Source organism: Pseudophryne corroboree, chromosome 1 (assembly GCF_028390025.1).
Source record: "Pseudophryne corroboree isolate aPseCor3 chromosome 1, aPseCor3.hap2, whole genome shotgun sequence".
Classification (NCBI taxonomy): domain Eukaryota; kingdom Metazoa; phylum Chordata; class Amphibia; order Anura; family Myobatrachidae; genus Pseudophryne; species Pseudophryne corroboree.
Genome location: NC_086444.1, coordinates 409,712,695 through 409,736,251, shown reverse-complemented (window position 1 = coordinate 409,736,251; position 23,557 = coordinate 409,712,695). Strand labels below are relative to the sequence as shown.

The 23,557-nt window shown below is 45.3% G+C and overlaps 2 protein-coding genes across 3 annotated transcripts in view; both read left to right on the top strand.

Moving 5' to 3' along the window:
* The window catches only part of FICD (FIC domain protein adenylyltransferase), a 1,034,845-nt gene that overhangs the window by 614,310 nt on the left and 396,978 nt on the right, over positions 1-23,557 (top strand). The gene's annotated exons all lie outside the window — the stretch shown is intronic.
* SDS (serine dehydratase) overlaps positions 1-23,557 on the top strand; it is a 68,439-nt gene that overhangs the window by 10,883 nt on the left and 33,999 nt on the right. Inside the window, exon 1 of one of the 2 annotated variants that reach the window (XM_063913283.1) lies at positions 20,257-20,381. The exons of the other annotated variant lie outside the window; for it this stretch is intronic. Within the exon in view, the coding sequence (XP_063769353.1) occupies positions 20,313-20,381 (69 nt within the window). The 5' untranslated portion in view covers positions 20,257-20,312. Of the gene's footprint in view, positions 1-20,256; positions 20,382-23,557 lie in introns of those variants that run through there. 2 annotated transcript variants of the gene reach the window in all.

Here is a 23,557-nt window from a genome sequence, read left to right as displayed (position 1 = left end):
AAAATTAGTAAATCAAGTGTCTCTCTAATCTATTCTAAACGGAGAGGACGCCAGCCACGTCCTCTCCCTATCAATCTCAATGCACGTGTGAAAATGGCGGCGACGCGCGGCTCCTTATATAGAATCCGAGTCTCGCGATAGAATCCGAGCCTCGCGAGAATCCGACAGCGTCATGATGACGTTCGGGCGCGCTCGGGTTAACCGAGCAAGGCGGGAAGATCCGAGTCGCTCGGACCCGTGAAAAAAAACATGAAGTTCTGGCGGGTTCGGATTCAGAGAAACCGAACCCGCTCATCTCTAGAGAAAACATATACTGCTAATTTATGAAATTTGTGATAACTATGGAATTACACCATATGCAGCGATGCAAGATAACATAAAGGGTAGTGTGACAGCTGGATAATGAATCTTCAACTTTCAAAGCATTTGTTCCACATTCTTTGACTCGTCATTAAGCTTTCCTGCTCCAAATTATAATTAGCGTCCCTTTGTATTTCACAAGCATTAGTGTCTCAGGATGCTGCCATCATTGCTGAAATCTTCACCAGGCAAAGTACATGTCAGAATGCGAGTCTATATGGCTTTCTTGATTTTTGAGACTGTCAGCATCAACAAGTTTTCCATATTCTTTGAGAATGTGCCTTCACCACTTATACAATGGGAAGGATGTAATGGGATACGATTTGGTCAAAAATGCGAATGTAGTGCTAAACTCACATGCTTTGACGAAATCGCAAATGTAATGGGGTGCGGGAACATGCAAACTCGCATGTTTCCTCCAATCCCAAAACTCGCAATGGCAAAGCTCGCAAAAACTATAGACCAGCTTTTGTTTTAGCCAGTTCGACAGAAACATGCACAGATCAGTGAGATTATGGCTGTATTTTTGGAACCAGTACCGTGCTCCACTAGTCAAGGGGATAATGTCACAGCCGGTGGACACATTTACACAGGTCCCTGCGGCCGTGGCATTACCCCTCAACTAGTCAGCCCTGGCCGGGGTTCCCTGGGGGTGTGGGGACCCCGCAAATAAAGGCTTCCCATACCCCCCACACACACAGGGACGAAGCCCGGGACTGTCCCCGATCTACACTGAATATAGGCAGAGCCGGCCATATGCATAGGCAAACTAGGCGATTTCCTAGGGCATTTGATATGCCTAGGGGCATCAGCAGCTTCTGCTGATTAAAATGATATGTGGCATGCCTATATTCTGTGTGTAGCATTTCATATGCAGATACAGCCACAGTCTCACACAGTATATAGGCATGCTGCATATCATTTTAATCAGCAGAAGCTGCTTGTGCATCCTAGCCACATAGCAATGCAAATAAGATGCATTTACATAAAAAAAGGTGCCCGACGTTAGCATTGAGGCAAGATTTATGAGGACACATCTGTATCCAAGCTGAAGCAGAGGTCACAGTGTTAGTGGTAGTGTGAGTGTTGTGTGCATGTGAGTGGGTTGGTTGTGCAGTAGTGTTCGGAATACGTGTAAGGAGCATTATGTGTGTCATGTAAAAATGCATTAATAATGTGCAACATATGTGTAAGGGGCACTATGTGTGTCAATATGTGTATAAGGGCATTAATTATGTGCGGCATATGTGTAACAAGGTACTACTGTATGTGTATAGGGGCACTAATAATGTGCAGCAAATGTGTAGGGGGCACTATGTGTGTCATTATGTGTATAAGGGCATTAATAATGTGCGGCATATGTGTAAGGGACATTATGTGTAAAAGGGCATTAATAAAGGTTGTCATAATGTGTAAGGCGCATTATGTTTCTCTGACGTCCTAAGTGGATGCTGGGACTCCGCAAGGACCATGGGGAATAGCGGCTCCGCAGGAGACTGGGCACAACTGTAAAGAAAGCTTTAGGTCTAACTGGTGTGCACTGGCTCCTCCCACTATGACCCTCCTCCAGACTTCAGTTAGAATCTTGTGCCCGGCTGAGCTGGATGCACACTAGGGGCTCTCCTGAGCTCCTAGAAAGAAGGTATATTTAGGTTTTTTATTTTACAGTGAGATCTGCTGGCAACAGACTCACTGCAGCGAGGGACTAAGGGGAGAAGAAGCGAACCTACCTAACAGGTGGTAGTTTGGGCTTCTTAGGCTACTGGACACCATTAGCTCCAGAGGGATCGACCGCAGGACCCAACCTTGGTGTTCGTTCCCGGAGCCGCGCCGCCGTCCCCCTTACAGAGCCAGAAGCAACGAAGAGGTCCGGAAAATCGGCGGCAGAAGACTTCGGTCTTCACCAAGGTAGCGCACAGCACTGCAGCTGTGCGCCATTGCTCCTCATGTACACCTCACACTCCGGTCACTGATGGGTGCAGGGCGCTGGGGGGGGGCGCCCTGAGGACAATATATGACACCTTGGCTGGCAAATCTACATCATATATAGTCCTAGAGGCTATATAGATGTAAAATTACCCCTGCCAGTATTCCAGAAAAAGCGGGAGAAAGTCCGCCGAAAAAGGGGCGGGGCCATCTCCCTCAGCACACTGGCGCCATTTTTCCCTCACAGCTCCGCTGGAAGGAAGCTCCCTGGCTCTCCCCTGCAGTCTGAACACTACAGAAGGGTAAAAAAGAGAGGGGGAGGGCACTAAATTTAGGCGCAGTATAGATATATATATATATGATATATAAAAAAGCAGCTATAAGGGAAAACACTCATTTATAGTGGGATCCCTGTGTTATATAGCGCTCTGGTGTGTGCTGGCATACTCTCTCTCTGTCTCCCCAAAGGGCTTTGTGGGGTCCTGTCCTCTGTCAGAGCATTCCCTGTGTGTTTGCGGTGTGTCGGTACGGCTGTGTCGACATGTTTGATGAGGAGGCTTATGTGGAGGCGGAGCAAATGCCTGTAAACGTGATGTCACCCCCTGCGGGGTCGACACCTGAGTGGATGGTGCTGTGGAAGGAATTACGCGACAGTGTCGACTCCTTGCATAAAAGGTTTGACGACATACCTAATGTGGGACAGCCGGCTTCTCAGCCTGTGCCTGCCCAGGCGTCTCAAAAGTCATCAGGGGCTCTAAAACGGCCGCTACCTCAGATGACAGACACAGATGTTGACACGGATACTGACTCCAGTGTCGACGACGATGAGACTAATGTAACTTCCAGTAGGGCCACACGTTACATGATTGAGGCAATGAAAAATGTGTTGCACATTTCTGATGTTACCCCCGGTACCACAAAAAAGGGTATTATGTTTGGAGAGAAAAAACTACCAGTAGCTTTTCCTCCATCTGAAGAGTTAAATGAAGTGTGTGAAGAAGCGTGGGCTTCCCCTGATAAAAAGCTGGTAATTTCTAAGAGGTTACTAATGGCGTACCCTTTCCCGCCAGAGGATAGGTCACGCTGGGAAACATCCCCTAGGGTGGATAAAGCGCTCACACGCTTGTCAAAGAAGGTGGCACTACCGTCTCCGGATACGGCCGCCCTGAAGGAATCTGCTGATAGAAAGCAGGAGGCTATCCTGAAATCTATATATACACACACAGGTGTTATACTGAGACCGGCTATTGCTTCAGCCTGGATGTGCAGTGCTGCTGCTGCGTGGTCAGATTCCCTGTCAGAAAATATAGATACCCTAGACAGGGACACTATATTGCTAAACGTAGAGCATATAAAAGACGCACTTTTATACATGAGGGATGCACAGAGGGATATTTGCCGGCTGGCATCCAAAATTAGTGCAATGTCCATTTCTGCCAGGAGAGGGTTATGAACTCGGCAGTGGACAGGAGATGCAGATTCCAAACGACACATGGAAGTTCTGCCTTATAAGGGTGAGGAGTTGTTCGGGGATGGTCTCTCGGACCTCGTTTCCACAGCAACAGCTGGGAAGTCTACATTTTTACCCCATGTTCCCTCACAACCAAAGAAAGCACCGTATTATCAGGTACAGTCCTTTCGGCCCAATAGGGGCAAGCAGGTTAAAGGCGCGTCCTTTCTGCCCAGAGGCAGAGGTAGGGGAAAGAAGCTGCAGCATACAGCCAGTTCCCTGGAGCAAAAGTCCTCCCCCGCTTCCTCTAAGTCCACAGCATGACGCTGGGGCTTCACAGGCGGAGCCAGGTACGGTGGGGGCCCGTCTCAAATATTTCAGCAATCAGTGGGCTCGCTCACGGGTGGATCCCTGGATCCTTCAAGTAGTATCTCAGGGGTACAAGCCGGAATTCGAGACGTCTACCCCCCGCCGTTTCCTCAAATCTGCCTTGCCAACCACTCCCTCAGGCAGGGAGGCAGTGTTACAGGCAATTCACAAGCTGTTTGGAGGATGGAGAGAGATTGCGCTCACTGGGAAAGGTTGGGGATGAGTGCTGCTTAACCTGGAGGTGTCCGACCTCCTATTGCAGGTATTTGGAAGAAGTAGGGTCAGCGCGCTCTTTGGGTGGCGGGCGGGGGAAAGGAAAATTATGAGGGGAAGGGGGGATTGATATGTGCTAGTGGGGAATGACACAATATATCTTATGGGTACAATGATATCTCGTGAAACATGGACTGGGTTGTGTATATTTATTGGATATAAAAATTAGATGGACCCTCTTCAGGTGTGTCCTGCAGACTACCCTTTCTGGGTGTACCCTCCTAGATGGTACACCTGTGTTGAGGCCCTTATGATCAATGTGTCCAATTACCACTATCAGGTGTGTCTTGCAGACCACCCTTTATGTGTATACCCTCCTAATGGTATACCTTCTCAGAAGGACCCCTGCTGGGGTTAATGTCGGGTGTACCCTGTATGCAGGTCACCTTTACCATAGGTGTGGTGAGCCTATGTGCTTCTGGTGAGTTTGTTTATTTGTGTGGTTTTCGGAGTGTGACAGTTTGCGGCGTCCCGCCTGTCACACTATATGTGTTGTCCTTGGCTGTGGGTAGCGGGTGTGGGACTGTGAGATCTCACTTACTGCCGGGGGCAAACTGAACCGTCTGCCGCCGGTATCTGCAGTTCCGTGCCCGCTTTCCTCGTTTCCTCCGTGTGTTCTTTCAGAGGCGCCGGTTCCCGTCTCTATAGCCGGCGCCGCTTCTCTCTGCTGCTTCAGGGGTCTCGCCTGCTCCTTCCTGGTGCCGGCGTCACGTGTGGTGTCACGTGAGCGGGCGATACAGGTCCGGAGCTGTGTCTTTCTCCTTCTCCGGCCGGAGAAGGGTGTGCTGACGTGGGGGGGGGGGGGGGGGGGGGGTATTGTGTGTATGTCAGATCTCAAGTCTCCAACGCGTTTCAGCTTACAAGCCTTTTTAGAAAAAGGCTTGTAATCTAGGAGGGTACACCCAGAAAGGGTAGTCTGCAGGACACACCTGAAGAGGGTCCATCTAATTTTTATATCCAATAAATATACACAACCCAGTCCATGTCCCACGAGATATCATTGTACCCATAAGATATATTGTGTCATTCCCCACTAGCACATATCAATCCCCCCTTCCCCTCATAATTTTCCTTTCCCCCACCCGCCACCCAAAGAGCGCGCTGACCTACTTCTTCCAAATTCACAAGCTGTATTCACAACAAGTGATAGTAAAGGTGCCCCTACTTCAACAAGGAAGGGTTTACTATTCCACAATGTTTGTGGTACCGAAACCGGACGGTTCGGTGAGACCCATTTTAAATTTGAAATCCTTGAACACATATATAAAAAAATTCAAGTTCAAGATGGAATCGCTCAGGGCGGTTATTGCAAGCCTGGACGAGGGGGATTACATGGTATCACTGGACATCAAGGATGCTTACCTGCATGTCCCCATTTACCATCCTCACCAGGAGTACCTCAGATTTGTGGTACAGGATTGTCATTACCAATTCCAGACGTTGCCGTTCGGTCTATCCACGGCTCCGAGGGTCTTTACCAAGGTAATGGCCGAAATGATGATACTCCTTCGAAAGAAGGGAGTTTTAATTATCCCGTACTTGGACGATCTCCTGATAAAGGCGAGGTCCAGAGAGCAGTTGTTGGTCGGGGTAGCACTATCTCGGGAAGTGCTACAACAGCACGGCTGGATTCTAAACATTCCAAAGTCACAGCTGGTCCCTACGACACGTCTACTGTTCCTGGGGATGGTTCTGGACACAGAACAGAGAAAAGTGTTTCTCCCGGAGGAGAAGGCCAAGGAGCTGTCATCTCTAGTCAGAGGCCTCCTAAAACCAAAACAGGTGTCGGTGCATCACTGCACGCGGATCCTGGGAAAAATGGTAGCTTCCTACGAAGCGATTCCATTCGGCAGGTTTCATGCAAGAACCTTTCAGTGGGACCTGTTGGACAAGTGGTCCGGATCGCATCTTCAGATGCATCGTCTGATAACCCTGTCTCCAAGGACAAGGGTGTCTCTGCTGTGGTGGCTGCAGAGTGCTCATCTTCAAGAGGGCCGCAGATTCGGCATACAGGACTGGGTCCTGGTGACCACGGATGCCAGCCTTCGAGGCTGGGGGGCAGTCACACAGGGAAGAAACTTCCAAGGACTATGGTCAAGTCAGGAGACTTCCCTGCACATAAATATTCTGGAACTAAGGGCCATTTACAATGCCCTAAGTCAGGCAAAACCCCTGCTTCAAAACCAGCCGGTACTGATCCAGTCAGATAACATCACGGCGGTCGCCCATGTAAACCGACAGGGCGGCACGAGAAGCAGGACGGCGATGGCAGAAGCCACAAGGATTCTCCGATGGGCGGAAAATCACGTGTTAGCACTGTCAGCAGTGTTCATTCCGGGAGTGGACAACTGGGAAGCAGACTTCCTCAGCAGGCACGACCTCCACCCGGGAGAGTGGGGACTGCATCCAGAAGTCTTCCAACTGATTGTAAACCGTTGGGAAAGGCCACAGGTGGACATGATGGCGTCCCACCTTAACAAAAAGCTAGAAAAGTATTGCGCCAGGTCAAGAGATCCGCAGGCGATAGCTGTGGACGCTCTAGTGACACCGTGGGTGTACCGGTCGGTTTATGTGTTCCCTCCTCTTCCTCTCATACCAAAGGTACTGAGGATAATAAGGAGAAGAGGAAAAGAACTATACTCATTGTTCCGGATTGGCCAAGAAGAGCTTGGTACCCGGAACTTCAAGAAATGATCTCAGAAGACCCATGGCCTCTGCCGCTCAGACAGGACCTGCTGCAGCAGGGGCCCTGTCTGTTCCAAGACTTACCGCGGCTGCGTTTGACGGCATGGCGGTTGAACACCGGATCCTGAAGGAAAAAGGCATTCTGGAGGAAGTCATTCCTACGCTGATTAAAGCTAGGAAAGAAGTAACCGCAAACCATTATCACTGCATATGGCGAAAATATGTTGCGTGGTGTGAGGCCAGGAAGGCCCCAACGGAAGAATTTAAGCTGGGCCGTTTCCTGCACTTTCTACAGTCAGGGGTGACTATGGGCCTTAAATTGGGTTCCATTAAGGTCCAGATTTCGGCTCTATCGATTTTCTTCCAGAGAGAACTGGCTTCACTACCTGAAGTTCAAACTTTTGTTAAGGGAGTGCTGCATATTCAGCCCCCTTTTGTGCCTCCAGTGGCACCTTGGGATCTCAACGTGGTGTTGGATTTCCTAAAGTCACATTGGTTTGAGCCACTTAAAACCGTGGATTTGAAATATCTCACGTGGAAAGTGGTCATTTTGTTGGCCTTGGCTTCGGCCAGGCGTGTATCAGAATTGGCGGCTTTGTCATGTAAAAGCCCTTATCTGATTTTCCATATGGATAGGGCAGAATTGAGGACTCGTCCCCAGTTTCTCCCTAAAGTGGTATCAGCGTTTCATCTGAACCAACCTATCGTGGTGCCTGCGGCTACAAAAGACTTGGAGGCTTCCAAGTTGTTGGACGTAGTCAGGGCCCTGAAAATATATGTTTCCAGGACAGCTGGAGTCAGAAAGACTGACTCGCTTTTTATCCTGTATGCGCCCAACAAGTTGGGTGCACCTGCTTCAAAGCAGACTATTGCTCGCTGGATCTGTAGTACGATTCAGCTTGCATATTCTACGGCTGGACTGCCGCATCCTAAATCAGTGAAAGCCCATTCCACGAGGAAGGTGGGCTCTTCTTGGGCGGCTGCCCGAGGGGTCTCGGCTCTTCAACTGTGCCGAGCAGCTACTTGGTCGGGGTCAAACACGTTTGCTAAATTCTACAAGTTTGACACCCTGGCTGAGGAGGACCTAGAGTTTGCCCATTCGGTGCTGCAGAGTCATCCGCACTCTCCCGCCCGTTTGGGAGCTTTGGTATAATCCCCATGGTCCTTACGGAGTCCCAGCATCCACTTAGGACGTCAGAGAAAATAAGAATTTACTCACCGGTAATTCTATTTCTCGTAGTCCGTAGTGGATGCTGAGCGCCCATTCCAAGTGCGGATTGTCTGCAATACTTGTATATAGTTATTGCTTAACTAAAGGGTTATTGTTGAGCCATCTGTTGAGAGGCTCAGTTGTTATCATACTGTTAACTGGGTATTGTATCACGAGTTATACGGTGTGATTGGTGTGGCTGGTATGAGTCTTACCCGGGATTCAAAATCCTTCCTTATTGTGTCAGCTCTTCCGGGCACAGTATCCTAACTGAAGTCTGGAGGAGGGTCATAGTGGGAGAAGCCAGTGCACACCAGTTAGACCTAAAGCTTTCTTTATAGTTGTGCCCAGTCTCCTGCGGAGCCGCTATTCCCCATGGTCCTTACGGAGTCCCAGCATCCACTACGGACTACGAGAAATAGAATTACCGGTGAGTAAATTCTTATTTTATAAGGACATTAATAAGGTGTCAAAGTGTGTCAAAGTGTGAGAAGGTGTGAGTTGGAATTTGCCTGAATAATCGCACTGCATTACATCCGGCTCAAGTCAATACCTATGTGTAGAAGACCTAAACCTCAAGCTATACTTAGTTAACAAATAGATAACAAATAGTAGTATCAAAGAAGATTATATATATATATATATATATATATATATATATATAGAGAGAGAGAGAGAGAGAGAGAGAGAGAGAGAGAGAGAGAGAGAGAGAGAGAGAGAAACAAAAAATATGTCCGGCACTCACGCTTACTAGTAAATGACAGTCCGGTGCACAACCTCTCCGTGGAGCATATGAACGATAGATATCGGTGGCACTCAGCATAGAATGAAAGACGACATCACCACTGTTTACAGTCGACGTTTCGGGGACTGCTCCCCTTTATGAAGACACAACAGATACCAGTACAGCCAACACATATAAATACATAAATAAGACTCACCTAACACCAATCAAAATCCCGCCCGCTCCCTGCTGGCGCCTGGTTGTGACATCACCCGCACAGTCCTGTACGGGGAATCACAGCCTGCTGGATTAGAGACGGTATGCGCCGGTTGCCTAGCAGCCACCATGTGGGAGCCTGGGTGACACTCACTTCCGCTGTGACGTCACCCGCACAGTCCTGTACGGGGAATCACTGCCCCGTCTCAGTGTCCTGACGTCAGGCACACCTGATCGGAGGGCGGGGGGAGTCTCCAGAGCTCTCATTGGTGACGATTGCCCGGCAACCATGCAATGCAGGAAGTGCACAATGATGTTATGTATGCACAAGTGGGAGAAATACGAGAATAAAAACACACCTAACAGTGATACACTGAGATCATGAATATACATATGAACCATAAACCACATGCTATCATATTATGCATTAAATACAGAACATTCAGATAAGAAGCTATATATATGACCTAATCTATGTGGATTTATACAGGTCTAGCATAATGAACAAAAACTATCTATCAAAAAATGTAGTATATTCCTATCATCACAATGCTGACTGAATAAATATGCTAGACCCCAGTATTTACGTATTCTGGCAAAATATGTAGAACATGCAGCTTCAGAAATATCCAAGAAATGAAAAATTCACTAAATCACATGGAAAGATAATTATAGAAAGCAATTAAAACTCAAGGCTTCATTTAAACCATGCGGCTGGACAGTTTGAAGCTTATGTATCCACCATGCTTCCTTTTGGAGGAGAATTCTACCTCTATCGCCTCCCCTCCTATTTTGTGGGACATGGTCAATCATACGATACCGTATCGTAGCTAGGGTATGGTTGAACCTTTTAAAATGTCTCGCTACTGGTAAATCGCTTCCTTTGTCTTCCAAAGCTGCGCGGATGCTTAAATCTCCTCTGTCATTGTGCATTGTGTAAATATTGTTTCTTTTTCTTTTGCCTTGGATTTAGCTTGCATTGCATAAAATGAATATAGCTCCACCCATAGTTTGTTGGGAACTGTGTGAAATCACCACCCCTAGATGAAGTACTAGGCTGTATCCTACTTCCCCCCATGTAGCCTGTTTTACCCCTCCTATGCAGTAAAGTTAAACCAATAAAGTATTTACTTTTGCCTACCCCTCCCTGGACATTCCAATCCCTCCCTAGACAATGATGCCTTATATACCATTGTTATGAACAATAAACGGAGAGTGATTCTTAATTACATGGTGTCGTGTATAATCTGTAATTTTAAGGATTGCTCTCACTGACGTCAGTGGCCATCAAATCGAGGGGTACAAGAAGAGGCTGATATCCTTTCAAGTGGGGGCTCGTCCGGGATTCAGTTGATCGCCCCCGAATCGGTAAGATAGAGAATTCATTGTCTGTCTTTTCCGTAAGGGATTGCGTTCAAACACTGAATTTGAACTCGCTCCGTGTTCCGGGAACACGTGACAAGGTAATATTTAAGTCCGGGACTTAATATTACGAAGTTTTATGTAAAAACATAAAACAGGTATCAGGGATACCATATAATCTTTAATGTCTGGGACTTAAAGATACGTCTGAGAAAAGCGCAATTCTCCAAAGACGTTAGTATCTGGGATACTTAAAAAAATAGACCTGGGGTCTATACGTAACGTAGAAAATACCCCGATTTGATCGCCTATATTCTTGTATGCTTGTAGTGTGATAAGTTCTTATGTTTGGTCCAGACGGCTGGTAAGTTTTCGTCTGCCAGATATCTTTACTCAAAACACTTTTCTTGCTTCCTGTTTAAAACGCTGTATTTTTTCTGACATCTTGTACGAAGGTAAGCGTACCCGTCAAAAGATTTCATGTTCTCATTATACAGATAATATTGTGATATTGTCAATGACTAATTAACTGGTGTTAACTAATGCATGCATAGAAAGTTTTTGTAAATTGCATAGAAAGTCTTTTTGTTGTGAAGTTGTATAGAAGGTTTTTTTTTAAACTGCATTTTTGTTGTGATATTGCATAGACAGTTGTTATAAGTTGTTGTAGAAATTGCGTAGAAAGCTGGTGTAGATTGTATTCTTTACTATGGGAGGGGGTCAGAGTAAGACAGTCATTTACCCCCCACCTTTACCAGGAGAAACATGTAAGGAATATGTTGCCCGTAACTCCACCACAGATTATTATTTAGTTAACCCTTGGGTGGATAACTTAGCAGGATGGACAGAGAAAGTTGGCAGCCCCAGTCCATTCCCCCGTGACGGTATTAATTATCCCTTTTATATGGACATGGTCAAAGGTCTTTGTCTGGAAGACAAGGAAGCCTGGCCATGGTACGATCATGACCCACAATGGGACATGACATATATGCGTGCTGGAGGAGAGCAATGGCTCACGATAGCACCTCATTGGTATGACAAGAATATCAAGCAGAAACAGCGTAGAATAAAATCTGTAACTTCCAGACTGCATAAAGCTGAGGAATTTAGAAGCAACAAGTTTCTGAAAAATTCTTCTCCCCCGCCTTACAATCCCCTATACCCCTCCTTAAAAGACACAGATCTGTTAGCTGCAGTTGCTTTGTCACGAATTCCGATGCAAAGGGGAGGGGGAGGAGGGGAAGGGGAAGGAGAAGGAAGCTCAGTTGCTTTGTCACGAATGCCGATGCAAAGGGGAGGGGGAGGAGGGGAAGGGGAAGGAGAAGGAGGCTCAGGAGGAATAGCCCCCCCTGACAGTACCCTCCACATAGACGTAACCACCCCCGCCCCTAGTGCCCCTACTCCTAACAGACAAACCGCCTCCCGCCGCAACGCTGACTTAACTATTGCTACTGACAACCCTCTCACCCCCTCCATAACGCGATCCGGCACTGGTTTCCTTGAAAACAGTGCTGATGCCAGCAGTGTCGCCACCCAGCACCTGCCCTTCATGACAGTAGGGGATCAGTTGTTAAAGAAACCCATTGAAATAGAGGATTTAGACAGAATTGTTAAGAACTGTCCCAAACCCACTGTTGCACCTGACGGCTGCATAGCTTACTTGAAAAAGGCTTGCACAGGACGCAGCTATACTCAAGAAGATATGAAGCTGATCATAGATGGGGTTATAGACCATTACAACGGGTGGGATTGGAAAAAGATTCCCACCATAAACACTCCTACCATCCTTAACGATGCCGTTCGCTACCCTCTCAATACTGGGGACGGTGTAACGGAGATGTGGAAGGAAATTGAGACCCATATGAAAGAGATTTTTAAAACCCGAGCTTCTCTTCCTATTGCCGTAGCATGTAAACAAAAGCCCACTGAAACTGTCACTGAGTTTTGGAAGAGGTTTAAAAAGTGTTGGTCTGAAGATGCAGGTCTTACTCTTGTAGATACAGACCATTTACTAATTTCTACCTTTGTAAATAACTTGTTGCCATCTGTTATGGTCCCTGTTAAGCAAGGTGTTTCTTCCTGGACCTCTGATAATATTAAGGAATTTGAAAAGCACTTATATGAAAAGGAAGCTGCAGGATGCTTTGATGTTAAAAAACCCTTGCAGAATGCCCCAACTCATAATTACCAAAATCACAGAAACCGGGGAGATAGACGCCAGCAGCACTTTACTGGCCCACCCCGCAATCCAGCCCGATATCAAAACCCACAAGCCAGGCCACCCCACCCCCCTGACTCTGCCAGCAGGAAACAAACCTCCTGCTTCAACTGTGGAAGGGACGATCACTGGGCAAGGGATTGCCCTTGTCCCCCACAAAACCACCGACAGCCCCAAGCTCCGGCTCCCTCCCGGGATCATCCCCGACAGTCACACAACAACCCCTTTCAGGATCATGTCCGATTCCGAGTTGACTGGCAGGACCCCTCCCACTGACGGGGCCCGGAGGAGGGTATCCCAGCCTTTGCCCAACTCACCAGACACTGGAAGGACCCACCGCTACTAACCTTGATTATAGGAAAGAGAGCAATCCCTTTCCTGGTAGATAGCGGGGCAACTACTAGTGTTTTGTGTGTCGACCTGTACGATGGTCATTTGGAAAAGACTGCTCCTTCAATGGGAATCAATGGGATACCCACAGATGCTTACCTGACAGATGCCCTTAGTGTCAGAACCACGGGAGGCACGTATATGGGTAAACACAATTTCACTGTAATACCTGAATGTCCAATTAATCTTCTGGGAAGGGATCTTCTTAGCAAACTCGAAATCTCCATTCTCCCTTCACCCACTGGCAGTGGCCTGGAGGTTGAGTCCCCACACCTACCGGTGTGGGAGGCAACAGACATTACACCTGATTTTGACAAAGTGAACCCTGCTCTATGGTCGGAGGGTCCCTATGACACTGGCCTCATTCCTTGCACACCATATAGAGCAACCCTGAAACCTGACACACAACCTGTCTATCAAAAGCAATACCCCTTGTCACAAGAGAAGGTTGAAGGTCTTAGACCAATGATACAACAGTTTCTCCAACAAGGCATTCTCAGACACATAATTTCACCTTACTGCACACCAGTCAACCCAGTTGCTAAGTCAGATGGCAGTGTAAGGTTTGTACAAGACCTTAGGGCAATTAACCAACTCATTGTGCCTATAGCACCCATTGTACCTGACATTAACTCACTCATTTCAGCTATCCCTGCAGATGCTGCATTTTTTTCGGTAATTGATTTAAAAAATGCATTTTTTAGCATTCCAGTGGATGCACAGACACAGTTACTTTTTGCCTTTTCTTTTGAGGGCAAGCAACTCACCTGGTGTCGTTTACCCCAGGGCTTCATTGACGCACCTGTTGTGTATAGCATTGTACTCCAGGCCACATTGGGGCCCTGGCACCCTCACCATGGTTCAGTCCTGCTACAGTATGCAGATGATCTGCTGCTCTGTAGTCAAACTGAGGAGGCCTGCCGGGAGGATGGTATATCACTGTTAAACTGGCTCTGTGAATGTGGACACAAGGTGTCCAAAACAAAAATGCAATGGTGTAAGAAGCATGTGGATTACTTAGGTTTTGTGCTCACTCAGGGGGAAAGGAAAGTCAGTCCACAGCGCATTCAGTCTGTATTGGGCCTGGTCACCCCAACTACCCAGAGAGAACTGCTGTCTTTTCTGGGTATGGTAAATTACTGCAGACAGTGGATATCTGATTGTTCCTATTATGATAACATTTTGAGACAAGCCACACTGAAAGACAAACCTAATATTGTACAATGGTCACAAGAAATGTTAACTGCATATGAAAGCTTAAAGTGTATGTTAATGAAAAGTCCGGCACTTGGCCTCCCCAACTATGTACTACCTTTTCATTTGTTTGCAAGGGACAGTTGTAAAACCATGGCGGGGGTGCTCACACAGTTTCATGGAGGAAAGTTGCGCCCAGTGGCATTTTTTTCCAAAGTAATGCCTGTCACTGTGCAAGGTATGCCTGCTTGCCTCAGGGCACTTGCAGCCTGTGCAATGGTAACTGAAATGGCCACCACACTCACCCTAGGCCACACAACAATACTTCACACCACTCATGATGTTCTAACCATTTTAAAAGGGTTACACACACAACACATGTCAGCTCAGCGCCTCAGTGGATATGAGGTTCTCCTTTTGAACAACCCCTCACTCACCATTAAGTATGCCACCAACTCTTCAGGTCCTGCACCCATTCTCAACGCTCTACTGGGGCTCAAAGGTCCTGAAGACCACCCTCCTGAACCCCATGACTGCTCAGCTTCCATTGAGTCAGAAACATCCCCCAGACTGGACATGTCCCCTGTCCCTGTCCCCGACGCGGATGTCATTTTTGTAGATGGTTCCTGTAGCAGACCCAATGACACCACGTACCAAGCGGGTTATGCTATTGTCACTCTCCCTGACATTATTCTGGAAGCACAGCCCATTCCTTACCAGTCAGCACAGGCTGCAGAGCTCATTGCTCTCACAAGGGCTTGTCACCTTTACCGGAATAAACCAGTCACCATCTACACTGACTCCAAATACGGGTACGGCGTCGTGCATGACCATGGGGTCATTTGGCAACGCCGTGGTTTCCTTGGAGCTGATGGAAAAGGCATATCACATGCCCAACTCATCTCTGACCTTCTGCATGCCATAACCTTACCCTCTGACATTGCAATCCTCCATTGCAGGGCACACACCGGGGGGAAGGATGCAGTCTCCCTTGGAAATGCCCTTGCTGACTCTGCTGCCAAACATGCAGCCTCACAGCCCATCACCCAGGCCCACATGTCCATCATGACCCCCCCAGCTCTCGACAACCATTACCTGATCACCCAGTTACAGGCCTCAGCCTCCAATGCCGACCTAGCTGACTGGACTTACCCAGTTTTGCAGAAGAATCCTAAAACAGGATTAATCTGCAAAGAGGGGAAACCTTGTATACCCCAGTCCAGTGCACCCTTGTTTATTGCCCACTACCATGGCATAGGACACCACAGTAAGGCAACAACTACCTTACTTTTACGTAATGATTTCTATGTCACGGATGCCAAGTCATTAGTAGATCAGTATGTCAGTAGATGCATCACTTGCCTGCGAAACAACCCCAACAACCCTGACAAGGCAAAACATCAGCATCTTGAATATCCCACCACACCCTTTACACACCTGCAAATTGACTTCACCCATATCCCAGGTATTGGTAAACAGGAGTATGCCCTGGTCATTGTAGACATGTTCTCTCGATGGCCAGAGGTATTCCCCACTAAATCTGAGGATGCAAAGACAGTTGCTAGGATCCTAACTCAGGAAATCATCCCCAGATGGGGGTGCCCATTGCAAATCAATAGTGATAAAGGCTCCGCCTTTACAGCAAAAATTACACAGGCCTTGGTAAAGGCCCTGCAGGTGGAATGGAAATTCCACATCCCGTATCACCCGCAGAGTTCAGGGGTCGTAGAACGCATGAATAGGACCCTCAAAGACAAGCTTAGGAAGGCCACAGGGGGTACCTTCCATAAATGGAAGAAGGTCCTTCCTATTATCCTAGCAGAGATCAGAATGACCCCACAAAAGACTTTGGGTTACTCCCCATTTGAAATACTAATGGGTAGGCCTTTTCCTACACCCTGGGCTAAGAAACCATTAGTAATACAGGAGGAAGATCTAGAACTCATCAGAGAAGAGTATGTCAGGTCCCTGATAACAAAACTGAATGAAATTGAACATGAGGTTGTTTGTAAAAACCCTTTGAATCCACAGGAACCTACACACCCCTTTAAAGTCGGAGACAGAGTCGTGGTGAAGGTGCTCCCCAGGAACAAGAACCCAGGAGACTTCACCTACGGTCCAGAGACAGAGGTCGTAGCAGTAACCAGAACAGCAGTCCTGACAGAGGAAAGCCCCACCTGGATCCATGCATCCCGAGTGAAAAAGGTTCCTAGACCAGACCTAGAGAGGGAAGCAAGTGATTCCAGCGAGGTACGAACGGGGGCAGACAGCCCTGACCTCCCACCTAGCGAAGACAGAAGAACAGAGGAGGATGAGGAACCTGTCCCCTACCTCTATCCTGGGGACTATGTTGATAATCCTAATGGTCCTCACTTGCCAAGCTACAGCTGAAGTAGACATTACACAAAAATCCGGCACCTACACATTTTGGTATAACTCCTCCAATACTGAGGTTGCCGCCTATAAAATAGATTTCTGTACCATTGCTCCCTGTCTTAACAAACATTATGCCTGGCAGTGTGATCAGTATGGTACACGTAATACCCCCACTGAAGCCTATATTTGTGTTACTAGTAAATATTGGGGAAATAAATGTGCGTATTGGGGATCAGTGGGATGGAATTCTGGCCATAGTTATGGATACCAGCCCAAAGAGGCTCTCTCAAGAAAAGACAAATATGGTGAGTCCCTGCTTACCCGTCTTACCCTTCATAGACAAAACAGATGTGATAGTAAATTCATATTAAGCATAAAACATCCCCAGTCTACTGATGCAGGCACCTATGTCCTAGGTGAATCCTTTTTTTTTAAACCCATCCCTTACACCATTCTTGTTACAGGATATGCTTAACAATGAAAAGTATGCCCAGCTCAAGCCCCCTAAACCACGCCCCAACCTCTTGAAACCTCATATAACCACCTTCAAGGATATGATGGCCGTTAACAATCCCACCTTTAAAGACACCCTAGCTATTGAAACTGGTTTCTCTGACATCAATTTCTGGTTAGAATGGATGAAGTATAGTGCTAGCAAACATAATAAAAGTAACTGCTATGTCTGTGGCAAATCTAGGCCCCACCTAGGTACAGTGCCCCTTAATATACCCCTAGAACAGGAACATTGTTTTTTCAGCCTTTTTAATGACACCAAAACAAATGACAGTCAGTGCGAAATGTGGAAAAGGGAATATCCCATATTGTCAAAAAATCCCAACCCAGGAAGCACCATAACCATATATCCTGGAAACTATACCTGTTACACATCTAACACTACCACAGGTAGAAATTTAAAAACCTTCCCACCAGGGTACTGTGCAAATAAAAGAACAACTGTTTTAGTTAACCAAACTAGATCACTAGGTGACATTTATTATATATGTGGGGATATGAAGCTTAGAACTAAATTAGACACACCATGGTATGGTGAGTGTGCCCTAGCCAAAGTCATAATGCCACTCCTAATGATCACCGATGACCCCACTCCTCCCTCTAATACTCCTGCTAATCGAAAGAAAAGAGCACTCCCAGGAGGTAGATTTGACCCCCACGTATACATTGATGCTATAGGGGTCCCAAGAGGTGTTCCAAATGAGTTCAAAGCTAGAGATGAAGTGGCTGCGGGTTTTGAATCATTGTTCCCTATAGTAACTGTAAATAAAAACGTAGCCTGGATTAATTATATATATTATAACCAACAAAGATTTGTTAATGATACCAAAGATGCTCTTAAAGGTATAGCTGAACAGCTAGAAGCCACTTCCCAAATGACATTTCAAAACAGAATGGCCCTTGACATGATTCTAGCAGAAAAAGGCGGTACATGTGTTTACATTAGTAAGGTGGAAGGCTGTTGTACATATATTCCTGACAACACTGGTCCCAATGGTAAGGTTACTTTAGCCATAAACAAATTAGAAACCTTATCCATAGAACTTAAGAAAAATTCAGGTGTTGATAACCCATGGAGCCAATATTTTGGGTGGATTGAAAATTGGAAACAGGCTCTTGTGCAAATAAGTATATTCATAATAATAACTTTAATCTTTATAGGTCTCATAGTTTATTGTGTGATTCCCTGTGGAAAGAAACTCACATCTAAAGGTATTGACACAGTCTTGATGTATTATGATGTTACCACTAGCCCCATCACCTCCTCTGATAGCAAAGGCCCCGATGATTATGTTCAATATCTAAAAAATTGGAGAAACAAAAAGGGGGCTCTACAGAAGAATCATGTCGTATAACAATCATGATTCTAAGAGGGGATTGAAGGGTTAAATCTCCTCTGTCATTGTGCATTGTGTAAATATTGTTTCTTTTTCTTTTGCCTTGGATTTAGCTTGCATTGCATAAAATGAATATAGCTCCACCCATAGTTTGTTGGGAACTGTGTGAAATCACCACCCCTAGATGAAGTACTAGGCTGTATCCTACTTCCCCCCATGTAGCCTGTTTTACCCCTCCTATGCAGTAAAGTTAAACCAATAAAGTATTTACTTTTGCCTACCCCTCCCTGGACATTCCAATCCCTCCCTAGACAATGATGCCTTATATACCATTGTTATGAACAATAAACGGAGAGTGATTCTTAATTACATGGTGTCGTGTATAATCTGTAATTTTAAGGATTGCTCTCACTGACGTCAGTGGCCATCAAATCGAGGGGTACAAGAAGAGGCTGATATCCTTTCAAGAGGGCAATTCTTTCTTTAAATTGACGAATACTCTTTCATACATACAACAAGCTGCAAGGGCATTTGATGTAGTATACAATGTATTTGCTAGTGCATGTTAATGCATGCCTAATTTTGAAGGATTTTCCAGACCTAGGATGTTGGAACTCATCGCCAATTTCTAGGCAGCTACAGGTTGTACATCCGGTACATCTGTAGTTGCCCGGTTTGCGTGTAAGAAAATGGGCTGGTCTTTCTGGGCCGATCTCTGAAATGTCGTTATGGACCACAATGTCCTTTATATTACGGCCCCTTTTATATGAGGCCATCAGAGAACTGTCCTTAAGGATTCGTAGATCTTTATCTCTGGTAACAACCGGCCAAATATTCTTAGCTTTATTCAGCAAATGTTTACTTGCCGTTGTATAATCCTGGGTCCAAATCATCCGATCCTTCGTTTCCTTCTCCTCTCTCTTACGTAGCGCAATCTGTCTTGGAATGGACAGTGCTTTATCCCTTGCTTTCTTTAATGATTGCCACCGATATCTATCGTTTATATATATATATATATATATATATATATTTCTGAAAGTTTGTTCAGAAACTTTTACCCCCTACACAGTGCATACATAAAAATGTAGGGTGAGTACAGTACGTCAACATGTTGTTCACTGACATCTGAGCACGTCATTAAGACTTGTTATTTAGAACATCTTATTTTTCTCTGACCTGAGGGAGAACATTCCTGGCTGTTTATCAGCAGCATGCATTCTCTGCTGTAGAACTTGTGTCATACCTGTGTGTAGTGAAACAGGACAATAAACCTTTAACACAGTTTACGGCCTCCTCACTGCCTGGAGTCTTTATTCTCTATTTAACTGGAGAACAACTGTTTCATGTTTACTATATGGTTGTTTTCTCTAGTAACCAGTTTGTCCAGCTTAAGCCAGTCTTTGAAAATGCATTTGACACACAATTGGGAGGGGTTACTCTGGGCCTGGAGGGGGGTGTTTTGTTCTCCTTTTTGTAAAAGAACCTTAAAATAGACAGCATTTCTTTAGCTGCTTGTAACCACCCCCCACTTGACGCTTTTGGTATTGTCTAAGTTTAACATCTCCTTTAGCTGTAAAATTTGACTGCTATTCATGTGGACAGGGGGGAGTGCTCTGGGTGTATAGGGGGTGTGTTTCTAACAGGTCGGTGATTGGCCACAGGGGAAAGTCATGGTCCTATAAGTTGGTCCTATAAGTTTTTCCAATTACATGAATAGAGCATCATCCACTGGGCAGCAGGCAAATCAAATTGAACCACACCACAGAGACGCAGAGCAGGTCAGTTATGTGTCTCTTGTATATAATATTGAATGACACTTCTGCTTATGGACTGTAGTTTTACAGAGTTGAGTAAATAATGTGGATACTTTTAATAGCTGATTTTAAGGTATCTTCTTCTGGCAGGTCACCTGGCATCCACTCTTTAGTTAATCACATTTTCATGTATGTAGGGAAAAAGACACCTACAATGATTACAGATAAAATGATCAGGGGTAAATGAGAATCCATTCATATATGGGCACTGTATACCATAATATATGGAGGCATTGCCCATAAATATGTTTGTTAACTTGCTATTATGGGGAAAAAAAATAAAAAATTAAAGTCTACAGTTTTAGTATGTACTACTAATGCATTGTAATAAATTGTAATTAATTGTACTACATTTGTGTCTCAAAATGTTGGCGAAACAAAAACAAACATAAAAGCCACAAAAAAGGTCATTTATTTTAGACACATGCCTATAAAAAGCAATAAAAATAAATAAATACTGGATGTTAAAGGGGCCCACACATCACGCATCTATTGCGGCATTTCCCGGTGCTGCTGCTGCTGCCTGTGTTGGGGGATTTGCAAAATCCAACATGTTGGACAATCTCGATTAACCAATTCCCACCCAACAATGGGGGTAATTCTGAGTTGATTGCAGCAGGAATTTTGTTAGCAGTTGGGCAAAACCATGTGCACTGCAGGAAGGGCAGATGTAACATGTGCAGAGAGAGATAGATTTGGGTGTGGTGAGTTCAATCTGCAATCTAAATTGCAGTGTAAAAATAAAGCAGGCAGGATTTACCCTGCACAGAAACAAAATAACCCACCCAAATCTAACTCTCTCTGCAAATCTAACTTTCGCAGTGCACATGGTTTTGCCCAGCTGCTAAAAAATTTCCTGCTGCGATCAACTTGGAATTACCCCCAATGATCGTAATCCTGGAGTCTGGGATTTTTAACATGCTGGATTTTGCAGATCCTCTTGAGAAATCGCAGATCATCAGAGGAGAATCACCCATTAGATGTATGGGCCGCATTAGTCCTGAATCTCTAATTTACCTTTGAAAATATCTGACTTTACATGTGATAACATTACATGAAGACAAAAGGCTAATTACTAGATCATGATCAAGACCATCTCTATTCTTTGTCTTCAGGTTTGCCTTTATTGTCTAAACTGAATGTCCCTGTTGTATGTATGCCCTGTTTTCCAGACTGTCTGGCTCTGCAGAGCACTGGGGCATTGTATGCATTAATGTCAATAATGATAATACTGCATTACCAATTATAATGCATCATGCAAGGAATGTTTAGGATTTGTTTCTGTATTTCTGCAATTCAGCAAATAATAGAAAAATGAGGCTGATAGTTTGGGATTTGCATTGTGTGATTTTTATGTGATGTACTTAAAATAGATAATTTAGCAACCAACATCATAGCATATCTCTCTCCCCCCCCCCCCCCCCCCCCAATAAGTAATTACATTAATGCATATGGCCACACACTTCTTTTCACATTCAATGATAATTGATTAAATCATAGTTTAACAAAAATTATATATTTTTTGAGAAAGCACTAAATAATTCAGTATTGTGCCTCTTTATTTTTGCATTCGATATAAAATCCAATAAAAAATGTTGATGTTAAAAATAAAATAATAATTCAGTATTGTGGATGTACTTACATGACTGTCGGGTGAGAGCAATCTTCAAGAATGTGAATACTAATGATATTTAATTCTATTATCTGAAGCCTAAGAGGCTCATGGGAACTCTGGACGCTTACAAAAACTTGGTCTCTAGGAGATGAACAGGGAGCAGCTAAAACTTTCTGGATCTGTTTGCAAAATACTTCATTAGATCTCAGTCTCCGGCAAACTATGACACAAAGTTATTGGCATTATTAACAAAAATGAACCTGCATATTGTCTGCTCACAGATAACTAGAAGTATCTTTAAGTTATTTATTGCCAAGCAAGCAGAAAACATACAGAAAAGTATAGGGAGGGACTAGATGAAAATAGTTTGACAGGCAACAAGCTATCACTTGTTTCCTATAAGTTTATAAACTGAGGCTCAAATGTATTAAGCCTTACAAAATGGAGAGTGATAAAGTACCAGCCAATCAGCTCCTGTCATTTTTCAAACACAGCCTGTAAGTTAGGAAGCTGATTGGCTGGTACTGTATCACTCTTTTGGGGGAGATGTACTAAGCCTTGGAGAGAGATAAAGTGGGCGGAGATCAACTACCAACCAGCCAGCTCCTGTCATTTTTCAAACCCAGTCTGTAACATGGCAGTTAGGAGCTGGTACTTTGGGGTCTATACTAACCCTTGGAGAGAGAGAGAGATAAAGTGTAATGAGATAAAGTATCAGCCAATCAGCTCATAACTGCCATGTTACAGGCTGTGTTCAAAAATTGAGAGAAGCTGGTTCGTTGGTACTGTGGGGTCTATTCATGAAGCAGTGAAAAGAGTGGAGAAGTGGGCCAGTGGAGATGTTGCCCATGGCAACCAATTAGCTTTCAGGTGCTTTCTATTAAATTATACGTAGCAACCGATGGGCAATTTCTCCGGGATGTAGTTGGGATCCCAACACTCTCGAAACTGACAATCAGAATGCTGGTGCTGGAATCCCAGCAGACGGGGATCCTGAACGTAAGTATCTCGGGGAGGTTAGGGTTAGGCTGCGGGGGGAGGTTTAGAGGTTTAGGCTGCGGAGAGGGAAGGTTAGGGTTAGGCTGCAAGAACCAAGGGTCAGGTTTAGGCTGTGGGGAGAGAGTGTTAGGGTTAGGAGGGAGAGGATTGGGTTTAGCTGCCTCCTGCACCCCTGTTGGCATTTAAAACAGGATGCCGGGGTCAATGTTATGACCGTCGGCATCTCGACTGCCGCGATCCCGTAACCAACCCATTTATTCACTGGCTTACTTCTCCACTCTTTTCACTGTTTCATGAATATACACTTTTTATCTCCATCCAAGGCTTAGTACATAGACCCCTTTATATCTCTCTGCTTTATCTATCTCCAAGGCTTGCTACATATCTCCATTATTCACTTGTATTACTAATAAATCCGGTGCCACCGAACCATCTTAATCACAAAGTAAATATTTTTGTTTTTAGTTCCCAGTGGATACCATCAGGAGTAATGGCCCATTCTCTTTAGTAAAATGGACAGTATTGA